Source organism: Sinocyclocheilus grahami, unplaced genomic scaffold (assembly GCF_001515645.1).
Source record: "Sinocyclocheilus grahami isolate Dianchi unplaced genomic scaffold, SAMN03320097.WGS_v1.1 scaffold250.1, whole genome shotgun sequence".
Taxonomy (NCBI): Eukaryota; Metazoa; Chordata; class Actinopteri; order Cypriniformes; family Cyprinidae; genus Sinocyclocheilus; species Sinocyclocheilus grahami.
This window is the reverse complement of record NW_015505429.1, coordinates 1,086,454-1,104,707: the sequence shown is the minus strand read 5'-3', so window position 1 is coordinate 1,104,707 and position 18,254 is coordinate 1,086,454. Positions and strand designations below refer to the sequence as shown.

The 18,254-nt window shown below is 34.6% G+C and overlaps 1 protein-coding gene across 2 annotated transcripts in view; it reads right to left on the bottom strand.

Moving 5' to 3' along the window:
* The window catches only part of htr4 (5-hydroxytryptamine receptor 4), a 109,887-nt gene that overhangs the window by 7,331 nt on the left and 84,302 nt on the right, over positions 1-18,254 (bottom strand). Inside the window, exon 7 of one of the 2 annotated variants that reach the window (XM_016289622.1) lies at positions 16,620-16,704. The exons of the other annotated variant lie outside the window; for it this stretch is intronic. Within the exon in view, the coding sequence (XP_016145108.1) occupies positions 16,641-16,704 (64 nt within the window). The 3' untranslated portion in view covers positions 16,620-16,640. The remainder of the gene's footprint in view (positions 1-16,619; positions 16,705-18,254) is intronic. 2 annotated transcript variants of the gene reach the window in all.

Genomic DNA, 18,254 nt, shown 5'->3' with positions numbered 1-18,254 from the left:
AGTGCCAACTGAATGGATTGGCACCTAAGCAAGGCCCTTCACTAGTTTCAGTCTCAGATGACACACACACACTGCTGAAATAAGCACTTTTAAAGAAGAAACAGTCAACAGAATTGTCTACAAGTACAATTTCAGAATTTGAAAGCTATTGATGAGCACCATGAAAAATAAGCACTCTTTCCAGTTCAGATACGCTGCAATGTGAACCAAACGCTATGCCTGAAGTCAAACGTCTGGCTACGTGACTCTGGCTACTGTCAGCCAGATGGTAATGTCAATCCAGCCGGATCATGCCATTTCCTCTGCCGGCACGTATACGTGTGTGTGTTCGTCTTCCAAGAACTGTGTGAGGCTCCTCAAACACACGCGCACAGATAGGAGACCTGATTATTGTGGAGCTGAGTGACACCAGAACAGGACCATGACCTGATTGTTTTCTGAGCGAAACCAGACACAGATATGCTGTGGAGGAGGTTGGCGGCAGGACTGAGAATGAGACAGACAGAAAGCCAAAATCTACAGAGGAAAGAATCAGCATCAACATTCACCATACAGGCTTAACCTGTGTGCAGGTCCCATTTTGCCCACACTGTGCATAGTAAATTACATAATACACTAAATGATCCTACAAGGGCAGAAAACATAATCATCTGCACCCCTCAAAAAAAATTTAATAATAATTTTTTATTTCGATGTAATGAATGTACTATATTTTAGTTCAATAATGTTAATTTTCGTTTTTTTTAGGGGATTTTATTATTTTGATCAAATAGTTATAATCCATTTATTACCCGTTAACTACTTTTTGAACAGACCTGAAAATGAAAAGGATAGCATCAATCTTGAATGCTCTGAAGCACAGACTTAAGTTTGGTCTGAAAATCAAAAGGAAAATCAAGGGCATATATCTAAACAAGTCGTGTTCCAAATTTGAGGTTGATATCTTTAAAAAATAAGCTTTTTTATTTCAATGAAACAAATGTACTATATTAGATTTTTTATTTAATAATTTGTATTTTCAGGTGATTTTACACTAATTTATATTTATGGAATATTTATGATCCATTTATTACCCGTCATAAACCTGAAAATTAAATTCCCAACTTAAACTCAAAAATCTTGAATACGTCGAAACACAGACTTAAGTTTGGTCTATTTTCAAAGAAGACCAAAGAAAAAGTGAAACTAAAAAAGTTTATAGAAGTTTATTATTATGAAAAATGCACAAAAATACTACTAATATTGACACAAAGTATGTCTTTTCCAAAACACTGCGCAAAGCCATACATCTAAACAAGCTGTGTTCCAAATTTGAGGTTGATATCACAAAAATTAGCTTTCAGTAAGATTTCACATAGCAAGCGGCAAAACCTACCATTCCGACTAAATAAAAACATAACGTAATTATTTTTGGTCAAACATGAGAGCACCAGAGGCTTAATAGACATTATTTGAAACCTTAAAAACAGAACTAGGTTTAATCAGTATAAAAACATTAGAAGTCTGTGTATATTTCAGAGTAAGTCTGTCAGGACTCACTGAAAGAACCAAGACCAGAAGGGAGTGCAAATCTATCGAGGTCAATGTTCGATTCATTTTTCCATGATATAAACCATGCCAACTCATAATACCACACTACATGCATGGGACTGATCTACCCTTCCAATCCCAGCAGGCCACTCTACATACACAGGATTATACAGCAACTGCACCAGGTAAGAACCGACGAATAGCGCATGAATAATGGAAACGGCTAGACTAGTGTGTTATCAGTGAGGAAAGTCCTGTAAAGCAGGAGAGAACGAGAGCAGCTGGTGTTTACCTGTCTGTAGCGTCTCAGATGATGACTTAATCTTAGCATTCAGAATTCAAAAGCATCAATGTTTGTTCTGCATGTGTAATGTCATTTAACCAATAAATCGCTCACTCTACAAGCATTTGCAAAGAATCTTCCATTGTTCTTTATTCCATCTTTTATACAGTGTTTATCCTCTAAAATCTAGTTATGGTATCTACATTAATTGAAACCTCTGTTTGTCAAAAACTGACTCATTTGTTTCTGTTTTTATTAGGGCTGTTAAAGTTACTGCAGTAATGCTTGTGATTAATGTGTTTAACATATCGGTAAAAATAACACAGTTAATGCCTTTATTCCATTAGACATTATATAACTGAATCATTCTGTTCAGTGTGATTTCTCCAACCATTCTAAATGTCTAGTTTTTTAAATGTTTTCATTTAAATGTTGTTACACAAAATAACTTTTTAGCAACATCATATGACCCCTTTAAATGTTACCTTTTCCTTGGCTGTGTGAACGTTCCATTTTATCATTTTGAAAACATTGTGGCAGTGTTAAGGCCCGTTCACACCAAGCACGATAACTAAATAAAGATAATGATAAAGATATCGTTCTAAAAATCGTTCTCAATATTAAAGAATAGCAGAGTCCACACCACAGCTATAACGATAAAAACGCACAGAGAAACAATATCGTTGGAATCACTTTCAGAACGATTTTTTTCAGCTGATGAACAATAAAAATATTGACACCCAATCAGAATCAATCCTGCTATCACAAGCTTGAGAATTTAAAGCGGCAGACGAGTGTGCACTGAGAATAAACAGACGATATCATTCGCTGGTGTGAAAGCTAATATCGTTATCTTTATAGTTATCATAAAAGTTATCGTTTTTGGTGTGAACGGGGCATTACTTTTGAATGTTGTCTGAACATTCTGAAACAAGTAACTTTTAGAAAATGCTTGTGCTAATGTTTTGAGAACATTAAAGTGCCCCTATTATGCCATTTATACGGTTCCTAATATTGTTTTGGGAGTCTCCTACAATAGGATTACATGCATGCAAGGTCAAAAAACGCGTTCTTTTCTCTAAATATGCATTTAATATCACCTCATTTTCCAGCGATTCTCAAACGATTCGTTCGAAGCAGTTCAAAGATTCAGTCTCTCAAAACCCCTCCTTTCCGTGAGCCTGCTCTGCTCTGATTGGTCAGATGGCCTAGTCTGTTGTGATTGGTCTACGGCGTACAGCGCGTGTTGGAAACGATACGCCTATTTCAATAGTTATGTATTTTGAACGCTCTATAGATAATACAATACATCTATTATTTATCATACTTTCAGGTTGTGATTCAGTGGAGCAGCTGGTCCAAATAAACAGGATACTGATCCATCTTTCAACAGCAAGCGTTTTGTAAATCCCGCGTTGAACTCCCCGAGATTAGAAAAGCAGTCGTCAGGAGATTGACGTGTTTGTGGGCGGGGTCAAGTTGTTCGTGGCCGGCCAACGTAGAACATAGGCATGCATTATGCAAATGTCAGCCAAAGTTGCTGTTAGCTAAACACTGTCATTTATAGAAATGTTCATTTGAACACTCTCTCAGAGGACTGCACCTTTACAAATGTAAGATTACATCCATAGAGTGTGAGGAAAATTGTTTTATTTTTGAGTTATTGCAGATTGCTTAATTGCTTGATTTCTAGGAATTTTAGGAGAAACATCTGAGACAAAATGGATATTTACATTAAACAGAGCAGCTTTGGAGAGATAAGGTTTTCCCTTCATAGAAAAAAATTAATAAATAAATAATATATTCTCAGATGCAGCAAATACACATTTGTAGTAATACATAATACATGACTTAAAGTTTAGTTATATTCCTGGAATTATGACTTCATAAGTCTTTCTATTCCTGTTCAATCTGTCATAAAAATAAAGTGTCTTCAGAAAAATTTTTTTTATTTCATAACCAGGTCCATACCTAAGAACTGTTTGCATTTTAACCATCAGTCAAGGATCATTTATATTCTGTGCTATGCGGTGTTTCATTCATCTGACGTGAATGCCAGTCTTCCTCTTACACAAAAGCCATTGATGCAGATGACAAAATAGCTTGCCATTTTCTACAGCGATGTTCATTTATTTAAAAGGAATATTACATGAAAGCAGCAAAAAATACTCCCTGTACAGTATATTCATATATATAGTATATCCTTTGCTATTATGATATTCAAAAGGCCTTTGAGCTTTATGATTTAATCAATTAATAAGTCATCCCTTTATTTTCAAAAGGATTGGCTTGGGAATTTGGGAGACATTTTAGACTATCACATCTATTATATGTTCAGTAAAATAATGATTAGAAATGCATGCTTTCATAGAGTTCCCTTTAAGCTAAATGAAGCTTAATGAATCTATTGTAGCTGAATGAAAGTATTTTTCATATCTGCATTTCAGTGGCATGAGCTGGACCAGAGCACAGGACGGAAGAATTAAATACAGCAACAAACATCTATCAGAAGAGAACAAATAAAGATATTTACTTCACATTTTAAGTCTTACATTGAGTTGCAGAGAGGCATTGCAGGCTAAGACTACAAATGAGTTAGTTAACACATCTAACTCTGAACTAATAATCAAAGAAAAGGGAAAATTGGTCTTTTGCATGATTATTATTTCCTAGCTTTGAGATGTGGACGTGCCATCAAACACAGATCATCTTAAAATGGCTTGTTTATTCTGGCTGTGGTTTTATGGCACAGTGGGACAGAGGGACTCTATTGACAGCCACATTATTACAACACTCACAGACCGAAGCCAGTCAGACCATAAACACATCAGTGCTCAAAACGTTATATCTTACAGCTGTGTGCAGAGGGCAAAATGAAATCACAGAGCTTATAAATGTGCAGTGTATGCAAAATATCACCAAAAGTTTGGAATAATATTACAATTTAAAATAACTGTTTTATATTTGACTATATTTCAAAATGTCATTTATTCCTGTGATCAAAGCTGAATTTTCAGCATCATTACTCCAGTATTCAGTGTCACATGATCCTTCAGAAATCATTCTAATATGCTGATTTGCTGCTCAGTTATTAGTGGTGCTCAGTAATTAATAATGCTGCTTAAAATTTTTGCGAAAACCATTACTTTTTTCCCCCAGGATTCTCTGATGAATATAAAGTTCAAAAGAACAGCATTTTATTTATTTATATTTGTTTTTTGTAAAATTCAAAATGTCTTTACTGTGACTTTTCATCAATGTCAAGCATCCTTGTTGAATAAAAGTATAATTTTCATAATTAACCTCAACTTTTGAATGGTAGTGTATCACAGTTTCCATAAAAATATTAAGCAGCACAACTGTTCTCAACATTGATATAAATAATGAATATTTCTTGAGCAGCAGATCAGCATATTAGAATGATTTCTCAAGGATCATGTGACACTGAAGACTAGAGTAATGATTCTGGAAATTCAGCTTTATATCATAGAAATCAATTACATTAATATTATATTAGTGTTTACTATTGTGATTTTGCATTATTGACACTATTTTCCTAATTAATGCTGTTCAGTTGCTTTGACACAATCTGTATTGTTAAAAGCGCTATATAAATAAAGGTGACTTGACTTGACTATATTCATAATAATATATAATATAATACATTTTATTGTAATTTTTCATAATTATGAATTACGAAATATTTCACAAAATTACTGCCTTTTTTGCGTTTTTCTTTATCAAATAAATGCAGCCTTGGTGAACATTATTAAAAACAAATTCCAAACTTTTGGCTGGCAGATATATTTTAAAAAGGCTTCAGTCACTACAAAACAGATTGTGAAGTTAAATGGCAGATGGCGTGATCATGAGAACTGCAATTAGAAGCATAATAGTGGTTTACGAGAGCAAGAGAGCACAGATGATAATGCAGCTTTTAGAAAACAAACAATCTTAAAAGTTTGGCTCCAAGTCCCTCGATCTGCTGTGAAAAATACTGCTGGATGAAAACAAGGAATGCCGGGCATGGCTGGACTTCTCTAAGTGCCCCATTATTCTCATGCAATGTTTGCTGTTACATAACTTATAAGAGCTAATAATAGAGTTGCCTCTTTGTTTTTACTTTATGACCTGATATAGAAACAGCACTCAACCACACAAGCTTTATCAGGGTTCGCCCCATTCTGTTGAGTTAATGCACTCAGGGGAGATGCACGGCGCTGAATGTTTTCCAGAAGTTTACTTTTAACTGCTGAGATTTGAGAACACTTTGAGCTGTTTACTGTGAACAATCCTAGTCTTCAGCGCATTGATCTGCTCCTTGAATACTCATTTGTTTGCATTAGGGAACAAAACAGAACTTTTCACAAACATGGGAGGTGCTTCTTTTGACTGGTGTAAGTATTAAAAGGGGCTTTGAGTATGTTGCATATATAGGGGGGTATATATAGGGGAAAGCAGGGTAAGCTGTGCGCTGTTTTACTTCAGCTGTTGCTGAAGAAGAAATCATAATTATATTGTAAGGTGTCTGCTATCAACTTCAGTTATAAGAAATCCTCTATAACACAGGGTTAAGTATGACACAACATGAGAATAAACAGCGCTGCGTCAAAGGAATCAGTTGGTAATATGTGAATAATTTACATAAATGAGAAAAAAACAAGCTAATCATGTATGATACATATTTTTAGACATTGATAAATTCCTTTTGTTTTACCTGAAATGTAGAAATTAGCTTGACATGCATAAAAAACAACAACATTTAAAGTGCAACACACGAGAGCTGTATGTAATGGACCTTTCTAAATAAACACTAACATTTAAAAGTTTGAGGTCAGATTATTTTTTTAAAGAAATTAATAATTTTAGGTACTTGCCAAGGATGCACTGATCAATAGTAACATTTGAAATGTTACAAAATATTTCTGTTTCATATAAATACTGTTCAATGGACTTTCTACTCATCAAAGAATCCTGAAGATATGTCATGGTTTCCACATAATATTAAGCAGCACAAATGTTTTCATCAGTTTCACCTTTTTTTTAATTATTAATAATGTTTCTTGAGCAGCAAATCAGATTGATTTGATCATAAGTATGATTTAGAAGAAAAAAAAACTTTTATTCAGCAAAGATGCATTACATTGATCAAATGTGACAGTAAAGATGCCAAAAAAAATAATAATACACACAAAAAAACATGAAAATAATATGCAGCAAAAACTTTTTAATAAGAAAAAAACCATTTTTAATAAGAACCATTAATTATAATAAACTGAGCAGCAAATCAGCATATTAGAATGATTTCTGAAGGATCATGTGACACTGAAGACTGGAGCAATGATGCTGAAAATCCAGCTTTGATCACAGGAATAAATTACATTTTGCAATATATTGCAATAATAAAATAGTTATTTTCAATTCTAATAATATTTCACAATATTACTATTTTACTGTAACCACAAACCTTTGAATAACAGTGTATGGCCATGTGACAAACTGATGCAAACTTTGTGAAGTTAAGGGTGCGGCACATCTTACCCCACTGTGTCCTGCAAGCGCGCGCTCATTAGGAGAGAAACACGAGCTTGTCTCATGGAAACAAGCAAACTACACAAATACCCACACCTCGCCTAATGGTCAGATTCAATGCAAGATTTGATCATAAGTATGATTTAGAAGAAAAAAAAACTTTTATTCAGCAAAGATGCATTACATTGATCAAATGTGACAGTAAAGATGCCCCCCAAAAAAATAATACACAAAAAAAACATGAAAATAATATGCAGCAAAAACTTTTTAATAAGAAAAAACAATTTTTAATAAGAACCATTAATTATAATAAACTGAGCAGCAAATCAGCATATTAGAATGATTTCTGAAGGATCATGTGACACTGAAGACTGGAGCAATGATGCTGAAAATCCAGCTTTGATCACAGGAATAAATTACATTTTGCAATATATTGCAATAATAAAATAGTTATTTTCAATTCTAATAATATTTCACAATATTACTATTTTACTGTAACCACAAACCTTTGAATAACAGTGTATGGCCATGTGACAAACTGATGCAAACTTTGTGAAGTTAAGGGTGCGGCACATCTTACCCCACTGTGTCCTGCAAGCGCGCGCTCATTAGGAGAGAAACACGAGCTTGTCTCATGGAAACAAGCAAACTACACAAATACCCACACCTCGCCTAATGGTCAGATTCAATGCTGGCTTTTCTGCCAAAAAGTTACTGACAAAATCCAGTGGACATCCTGTAATTGTGCCTCTGCATAAGAAATGGTCAGCCTTTATTAAAACCAAGTTAGAGAAAAGTAACTCCAATTAGAGAGCATCGATGCTAAATAGTTCATTAAACTAAACTTTTGCATCTTCTGTAGCAAATGTGAGCGCAAAACTCAGCTAATGTGCTGAGAGTGGTTGTTAAGTCGTGGCCTAATGGTTAGAGAGTCGGACTCGTAACCCAAAGGTTGTGGGTTCGAGTCTCGTACCGGCAGGGATTGTAGGGGGGGGGAGTGAATGTACAGCGCTCTCTCCCACCTTCAATACCACGACTGAGGTGCCCTTGACGAGTCCTTGAGCAAGGCACCGAACCCCACTGCTCCGGGTGTGTGTTCACGGTGTGTGTGTTCACTGCTGTGTGTGTGTGCACTTTGGATGGGTTAAATGCAGAGCACTAATTCCGAGTATGGGTCACCATACTTGGCCACATGTCACTTCACTTCACTTAATGTGCTGCCGTGCCATTGCTAGGGTGCTCATATTTGCACGAGGGGTTCTGAGAAATGTTACAAAACATCAATTTCAAATGAATTAAAGAAACAGATACAATCAGACTAAATGAAATAAATGACTTACAAAGCATCTGGAAAGAGACAGAAAGGTGGAGATGCTCATTGAGGAGCGAGATGCTGATAGTTCAGTGCATATGGCAGTACCATTCAAAGAGCTATGACAACCATGATGCTTATAGCTCTGTAAATGGCGCTGCTATCTGCACCACACAAGATCTTCCTGACCCTCTTCCTGTGGGTCTTTGCTGTGTCTCGGCCGTGCAATAAATTCACTAACAGCCATGAACTAAAAACACAAATCACACACGGTACACCGAGACTGCATTGGCTATTAAGAGCTGATTCCTGAAAACTGGACTTTTTCCAGCTGAGGGGGTGGAAATGAAAATGTGTGCTGGCAGACGGGGTTATGAGTACCAAAATCCATACTTTAATCCAGCTGTTTACGGACGCAAAAAATGCACCGAGCCGAGTGACAATTTTCTCGAGTGGAATAATATTCCTGCCTGAAGCCACTTTCTACCAGCTTGTAATAAAATAAATGAAACATTAAATAATCAAATAATTTCAGCTCTCTTACCACTGTATGTATATTTTATTAGGCTAATCCATTTAAACCACCGAATACCACCCACTGTTGAAAGTCATTGTGGCACGACAGTGAAGTCATTTTCCTTGTTCAAACAAGAGCGACATGTTTCAAGATTAGTTTAACCAGGCTTGCTCATACGAGTGCATCTCATGTAACACGTAAAAGCACAATTAAGCACGAACTAAGACAGTCATTTATGTTTATTTAAATATATAAAATAATGTAATAATACGATATTAATATAATAATAATATTTAATATAATTAGTTATTCATAAGAACAGTATCTAAAGATTAACTAATATCTAATAATATATACCAACAAATATATGAATATATACTTTTTTTAATGCATTAAAAATAATTAGCATATTAATAAAAGTAAAAATAGGGGGATATTTGTTAGGAAAATGTGCTTAATTGTAATAAAAATAACATCACAAAGCAAAATCATTTTCTTAACGCAAAATATAATTTCCTATTTTTTGGAAACTGAAAAAGGAAAATAAAAAAGACCAGATGTCACAAAAGTAGCTGCGAAACAGTGTTGTAATTGCAGTAATTAGATGTGTTTTGATCACTGGGTCAGATCCACGTTCTTTCAGTTTTTCATGACCTCAAAGAAACATGAAGCACAGAGCTCTTGCTGCCTACACTCGATACAAGCCACAGATTGTACATGTGTCTATGTAGGGCTGGGCGATAAAACGGTATCGGTATTTATCGACGGTACACCTTCATCGATAACGATAGAAAAAATGTATAGGCACGTGCTATGAGTGACGCAGACAGACCACGATGCCTGTCTGTGATGAGGAGATTGCGAATAAAGAATGAATATTAGTCGAATTTAAAATAAAAAAATTGCATTTGAATGTAAAAACGGTGCAATTGAATGTTATGTGTGCGTCCGGGAGCCTCAGTGGCGCACGAGATGCGGTGATAATGACGTTGTTGCATTTTAATGTTTTGTTAGTCTAGCCCACGAGATGCATCTCTGCTGCGTTATGCATTCAAAATATTCGAGAAATATAGTAGCTCAATGCGGAGAAGATCTTAATTAGGTTAAAACCGAAACCAAGTCATTCACACAGAACGCATATTCAGCGCATTTTTTAGACGAACAACTACTATGACTGCTGCACTGGCGTCTCACACAAGAGATGTAGCCATGCAAAGTTTAAACTTTTAGAAAACGTCGCGAATTTGCGAAGGTTTATTCCATTTCACTGCGTCTCTTATGTTTTTAAATGCAATCTGTGTGAGCATTAAGCATTTATTAAGCAATGCTTAAATACTTATTGCTGTTTTGTTCATAATTGTTTATGCAATTTACGAAATTATATTTAATTTATATATGTTAATTTAGATTTTATGCACGCTTTTTTTTATAGGCAGTTGTTATTTTATTGCATTGAATAAACAATTCAATGCACTGCATTATTTTGCTCATTGCGCCCTCTTGTGGCCTTGGGAGTAAGACTTATTTAATCTGCAAATAAAACATAAGAAAGGAAATATTTGTTTACATTTTATTTTGTGTTCGACTTAAAACTAAACAAAAAAAATATATGTTGTCTTAATAAATTGGGTAAATTAAAAATACAGTGGTTAAATAAAAAAAAAAACTATTGCTCTTTGTTTTAAAAAGGGTTATAAAAAATGTCAATAATTATCGATACCGAACGATATGAAACATTATATTGTTGATACATTTTTAGCTATATCTCTCTATGTCTATGTACATAAAAGTGATTTTATTTAAATAAAAAACACATTTGATGCGAGTTTAATGTTTCAAATAACTTTTTTGAAAATAAAATGTCAAAATATGGATGAAATGAAACACTCATTCTGACATGTACTTATATATTATATAATAGTGATCATACTTTGTGGTTTGAAGTATAGCGGTAAAGATTTAAAATGACAAAAAAACAAAAAACAAAACAGAATTACATTTTAGTGGGTGTCTTCTGTAAATCATGGTAAAAAATGTATAACAGTCATTATGTTTTTCGCATGAAGAAATACAATTAAACAGTACACATTCTAATGTATGAAATAATAAAGATGTACTAAACTATTATTGTTTTGATGTTTGATTCAAGCATCAAAACAATAATTGTATATATATAGTCAAAGCATCACTACTCCAGTCTTCAATGTCACACGATCCTTAAGAAATCATTTAAATATGCTAATTTGCTGCTGCTTATTATTATTAACATTCAAATCTGTTGTGCTGCTTAATATCTTCTCGGAAATGCAATTTTATTCAGAACACAGAGGCAGAAAGCAGCATGTTATTAAAAGGCAGGATCAGGGCCAAAGGTCTGGTCTTTAACATCAGAAGCAGATCAGTGAGAGAAAGAGATGTGACAAATCTTGCACTGTCAGTCCCAGCCGGCTAATCTCACGTCCCCCGACACATCTGTCCTCAAACGACGCAGTATGTCCACATCGGCTCGAATAACACATGCCAAACATCTTATTAGACGCACTGGTCTCTCGGCTCTGGTTTAGCTCCTTGTCTTCAGTAACCTGGGCTCGGTATTTATCGACGGTACACCTTCATCGATAACGATAGAAAAAATGTATAGGCACGTGCTATGAGTGACGCAGACAGACCACGATGCCTGTCTGTGATGAGGAGATTGCGAATAAAGAATGAATATTAGTCGAATTTAAAATAAACATTTGCATTTGAATGTTAGGCGTGCGTCGGGGAGCGCCATCAGTGGCGAGGATGATGCAAGTGACGTTGTTGCATTTGAATGTTTTATAAGTCTAGCCCACGAGACGCGACGCTGCTGTGTTGTGCATTTAAAATATTAGAGAGATATAGTAGCTCAACGCGGGGAAGATCTTGATTAGGTTAAAACCGAAACTAAGCCATTCACACAGAACGCATATTCGGCGCATTTTCTAGACGGACAAATATGACTGCTGCACTCGCGTCTCACAGAAGAGATGTATAGAAAGCCATGCGAAGTTGAAACGGTTTAAACTTTTAGAAAACGCGTCACGAATTTGAGGTTTATTCCGTTTCACTGCATCTCGTATGTTTTTTAAGGCAATCTGCGTGATGGGCGATTCGGCTCTTTGGATTAAGCAATGCATAAATACATGATGCTGTTTTGTTCATAATTGTTTATGCAATTTCCGAAATTATATTTGATTTTTATGAGTTAATTTAGACATAATGCACGTTTTTATAGAGTTACTTCCTTGCGTTGACAATTTAAATGCGCTGCATTATTTTGCTCTAAAATAAAAAAATTGCATTTGAATGTAAAAACGGTGCAATTGAATGTTATGTGTGCGTCCGGGAGCCTCAGTGGCGCACGAGATGCGGTGATAATGACGTTGTTGCATTTTAATGTTTTGTTAGTCTAGCCCACGAGATGCATCTCTGCTGCGTTATGCATTCAAAATATTCGAGAAATATAGTAGCTCAATGCGGAGAAGATCTTAATTAGGTTAAAACCGAAACCAAGTCATTCACACAGAACGCATATTCAGCGCATTTTTTAGACGAACAACTACTATGACTGCTGCACTGGCGTCTCACACAAGAGATGTAGCCATGCAAAGTTTAAACTTTTAGAAAACGTCGCGAATTTGCGAAGGTTTATTCCATTTCACTGCGTCTCTTATGTTTTTAAATGCAATCTGTGTGAGCATTAAGCATTTATTAAGCAATGCTTAAATACTTATTGCTGTTTTGTTCATAATTGTTTATGCAATTTACGAAATTATATTTAATTTATATATGTTAATTTAGATTTTATGCACGCTTTTTTTTATAGGCAGTTGTTATTTTATTGCATTGAATAAACAATTCAATGCACTGCATTATTTTGCTCATTGCGCCCTCTTGTGGCCTTGGGAGTAAGACTTATTTAATCTGCAAATAAAACATAAGAAAGGAAATATTTGTTTACATTTTATTTTGTGTTCGACTTAAAACTAAACAAAAAAAATATATGTTGTCTTAATAAATTGGGTAAATTAAAAATACAGTGGTTAAATAAAAAAAAAAACTATTGCTCTTTGTTTTAAAAAGGGTTATAAAAAATGTCAATAATTATCGATACCGAACGATATGAAACATTATATTGTTGATACATTTTTAGCTATATCTCTCTATGTCTATGTACATAAAAGTGATTTTATTTAAATAAAAAACACATTTGATGCGAGTTTAATGTTTCAAATAACTTTTTTGAAAATAAAATGTCAAAATATGGATGAAATGAAACACTCATTCTGACATGTACTTATATATTATATAATAGTGATCATACTTTGTGGTTTGAAGTATAGCGGTAAAGATTTAAAATGACAAAAAAACAAAAAACAAAACAGAATTACATTTTAGTGGGTGTCTTCTGTAAATCATGGTAAAAAATGTATAACAGTCATTATGTTTTTCGCATGAAGAAATACAATTAAACAGTACACATTCTAATGTATGAAATAATAAAGATGTACTAAACTATTATTGTTTTGATGTTTGATTCAAGCATCAAAACAATAATTGTATATATATAGTCAAAGCATCACTACTCCAGTCTTCAATGTCACACGATCCTTAAGAAATCATTTAAATATGCTAATTTGCTGCTGCTTATTATTATTAACATTCAAATCTGTTGTGCTGCTTAATATCTTCTCGGAAATGCAATTTTATTCAGAACACAGAGGCAGAAAGCAGCATGTTATTAAAAGGCAGGATCAGGGCCAAAGGTCTGGTCTTTAACATCAGAAGCAGATCAGTGAGAGAAAGAGATGTGACAAATCTTGCACTGTCAGTCCCAGCCGGCTAACCTCACGTCCCCCGACACATCTGTCCTCAAACGACGCAGTATGTCCACATCGGCTCGAATAACACATGCCAAACATCTTATTAGACGCACTGGTCTCTCGGCTCTGGTTTAGCTCCTTGTCTTCAGTAACCTGGGCCGCTTGGCCATTGATTTGCTATGATAACAGTCAAATTACCTCAAGCTCAAGGCTCTGAGCATTTCATAGCTCTGGATACATCAACCCAGACAATTAGAAGAATATTGATGTGTTGTGTGTTCACCGGCGGCCCTGCGCGATGCTCCTCTGAGGTACGTTTGAGCGTGTCACGTTGAACAAAGTCAGTTCCGCCGGCACAGGGAGGAAATCATTCACTCTCAATGCTGAATAATAATGTTGTGTTATGCTAACACAGACCCAGCTGTCCCTGACTTCCATCTTCTCAATTTATCGCACCTATTGATCTTCAGAAAGTTGTGAACTGAGAAGAAAGCTTCAAAACTTTCTGAGGTGATGAGGCATCAACACGGCATGTAAACAGGAGAGAAACTGCAATTATTGGCAAAGGATAATTTAGCGAAACCTGCGTGAGAGGAGCGTGTGCTCATTAGGAGGAAAGCGGGAGTCTGTCTCATGGAAACAAGCGACGAGCACACGACACCTCAATCATAATGCTCAGATCTGTTTTTAATGCTTTCATAGAGGTGGGCGATATGAGCAAACTCTTTTATCATCATGTAGGAGTCATTTTAAACCATGACAAGCTGATAATGATATAGTTGTTTCTGCAGGAAATGAATGAAAAATGTGTTTGTTTGTAAAGTCCGTCCATTGATGTATGGTTGGTTATGACAATATTTGGTCGAGATATAACTATTTGAAAATCTGGAATCTGAGGGTGCAAAAAAATCTAAATATGGAGAAAATCACCTTTAAAGTTGTCCAAATGAAGTCCTTAGCAATGCATATTACTAATCAAAAATTAAGTTTTGATATATTTACGGTAGGAAATTTACAAAATATCTTCATGGAACATGATCTTTACTTAATATCCTAATGATTTTTGGCATAAAAGAAAAGTCGATAATTTTGACCCACACAATGTATTTTTGGTTATTGCTACAAATATACCCCAGAGACTTAACACTGCTTTTGTGCTCCGGGGTAATATATTTAATTAATATAATAAATATACATTATATCTATTGTTCACTGTAAACTAAATGACAAATATATAAAAAGTGTATAATTTTATATTATATATATATTTTTTACATTTTTATTATCCTTATTTAAAATAATCAAAAATACAGTAATATTGTGAAATATTTTTGCAGTTAAAAAAAATAATTTTCTATTTGAATATATTTTAAAATGTAATTTATTCCTGTGATCAAAGCTGAATTTCCATCATCATGACTCCAGTCTTCAGTGTCACATGATCTTCAGACATCATTCTAAGATGCTGATTTGCTGCTCAAGAAACATTTCTGATTATTATCAATGTTGAAAACTGTTGTGTTGTTTAATATTTTTGTGGAAACTGTGATCTATTTTATTCAGGATTCTTTGATTAATAAAAGTTCAAAGGCTCTCACTTTTGATCAATTTCATGCATCCTTGCTGAATAAAAGTATTCATTTATTTCAAAAATAAATAAATAAATCTTACTGAACATTTGAACAGTATTGTACCTATAAATATAATCAATAATTAATTATTCAATACATTAACTAATGTTAACAAATTGAACCCTGGTTTATACGTATATTATTTAAAATTGTAATATTTTGCAAAACATTCAGTCAATTAAATATTTACAAATTAACTGTACTCCTTCTCATTTGATCTTTATATTTGAACTCAGTGTACAGTACACAAAACAAAAGATGATTATTCAGAATAAACAAATGAATGAAGTCTGGCGTAAAAACAAAAGATTAATATAAAATGGACAGCGCTAACTCCAAAATCTGATCATCAAATGTAACCGCACATCATCATTTTACAGTAATGCAGGCAGATGTGATATGGTGTAAATAACGTGAAACAGTCTTATACTGAAGACAGTGCACTTACAGCACATTTACTGAGCTATAAACATACACCCGTGCTCACTCGCTTCACAAGGTCTCATATCTATTGAGGTGTTTTTAGCAGTTCACTCAAATCCCTAACCCTAGTGTCAATAATATTAAAAGTGATGTTTACTTTTAGTAATTAATGGAGATTGAATGAATGTACCATAAAGAACATAATGATTGGGCTGCATGATTAGCGACTGTGATCCACATGTATAAAGAATACTGAATGAACCACCATTCATAGCAGCAATGGTAAACAACAAAAGCCGAATAATGAAAGCGCCATTATTTTCCAGACTCACTAAAGCATGAAGATGTACCTAATGTAGAATAAATCTGCATATACAAATACACAGTTAAAGGACACACACAAAAACAGACACATGCATTACAAACCATTAAGCCTTTTAAATGTAGATGCCACCCTGAAAGAATGAGGCAAATTCAGGTGCTCAAAGAAACCTTGAAGTGATGAGAAAAGAAAAGAGTGTGTGTGAGGGTGACAAGGACTCACTTGAAAACTCCCCACACAGCACTAGACAGGAACAGGCCTAGTGTTGCAGAACCAGAGGAGCAGTTTGGAGGCAGAGGAGCAGCCGCTGGAGCAGAGGAGGACAGGGGCAGCACACAGAGAGGAAGAACAGGAGGAAGAGGAGGAGAGAAGAGGACAAGGAGGTTATTTCAGTCCTGACTGATTCATTGCATACTTTCAAACAACAACAAACACTGTAGGAGAGAGGATAAGAAATGTAAATATATATATATATTCAAATGAGTGCGGAAACTGTACTGTGCTCGCAGTGCGTGCTCTTCAATCGCTGTAGCCTGTATCCTTTCATTATCAAAGAGCGAACTAAACTACATGCATGCAATGCCGTGGTCAGTTAAGTCATGAAGTTACCAAAAAGACGATTAAAGCTGCCTTTAAAACTGTGCATGCATGTAATATATTTTATATGAGTCACATTTAAGAACATGTCTCTGAAATGGTTTTCAAAACTGTCCTGGAGCAGCCCAGCACTGTCTCACTCATCGAACACACCCGATTCAACCCGTCAGCTCATTAATAGAGACTTTAAGACCTGAAGTGGGTCAGAAAAGGTACAAAGAATTGAGAGAAATCATGATGCGTGTCAGATCCGCGTCACGTTCAGCAGCGGCAGCTCTTAAAGAAATAACCAGCTGCTGTGATGTCTATTAATCAAAGGACAAAGAAAATTTTATAGAGAAATCAGTATTGGTATCATTGATACAGGCCTTCAGTCATAAAAAAAGCCATTAAACAAATATAAAAAAATATACTGTATTTATGTTGTTTGTACATTAATATGAAGATTGAATGTGAAATTATTGCAATATAAAAGTATATTTAAAAACTTTACTGTTAGGTGACATTAATCGCAATTAATTTCAGAAAAATGTGTGATTAATTAGTTATTTTTTTTAATTGATTGACAGCACTACTGTATATATATATATATATATATATTTTTTTTTTTTGATTCTCTTAGAAAAATGCATTAACCAAAAATAAAAAAATGACTCTTTGGTCAAAAAAGGTTCCCGGCCCCTGCTCTAGAACAAGTTACAATGTAAATATTGGTAGTGAGTTAGAACTTTAAAAACTCCAAACCCAAAATGTGTACAATAAGAGTATGAGCTTTCCAAATTAGAGACAGATATTGAGAGAAAACAGAGGAGAGAGAGAGAGAGAGAGAGAGATGTTATAATTAGGAAATTAGTTTCACAGTAACAAAATGCAAGTGTTATTCTTTGGGGTGTCATATGTAATGCTGTATTGTACGTTTATTAGCTGAGAAAGTCTAAGGTTACTGTAATAAATGAAGAAATTGGCAAGAAAAAACCAACCAAAGCACATGTCAGTTGGGCATGACAATGAAGATTCTCTTAGAAAAATGCATTAACCAAAAATAAAAAAAATGACTCTTTGGTCAAAAAAGGTTCCCGGCCCCTGCTCTAGAACAAGTTACAATGTAAATACTGTTAGTGAGTTAGAACTTTAAAAACTCCAAACCCAAAATGTGTACAATAAGAGTATGAGCTTTCCAAATTAGAGACAGATATTGAGAGAAAACAGAGGAGAGAGACAGAGAGAGAGAGAGAGAGAGAGAGAGAGAGAGAGAGAGAG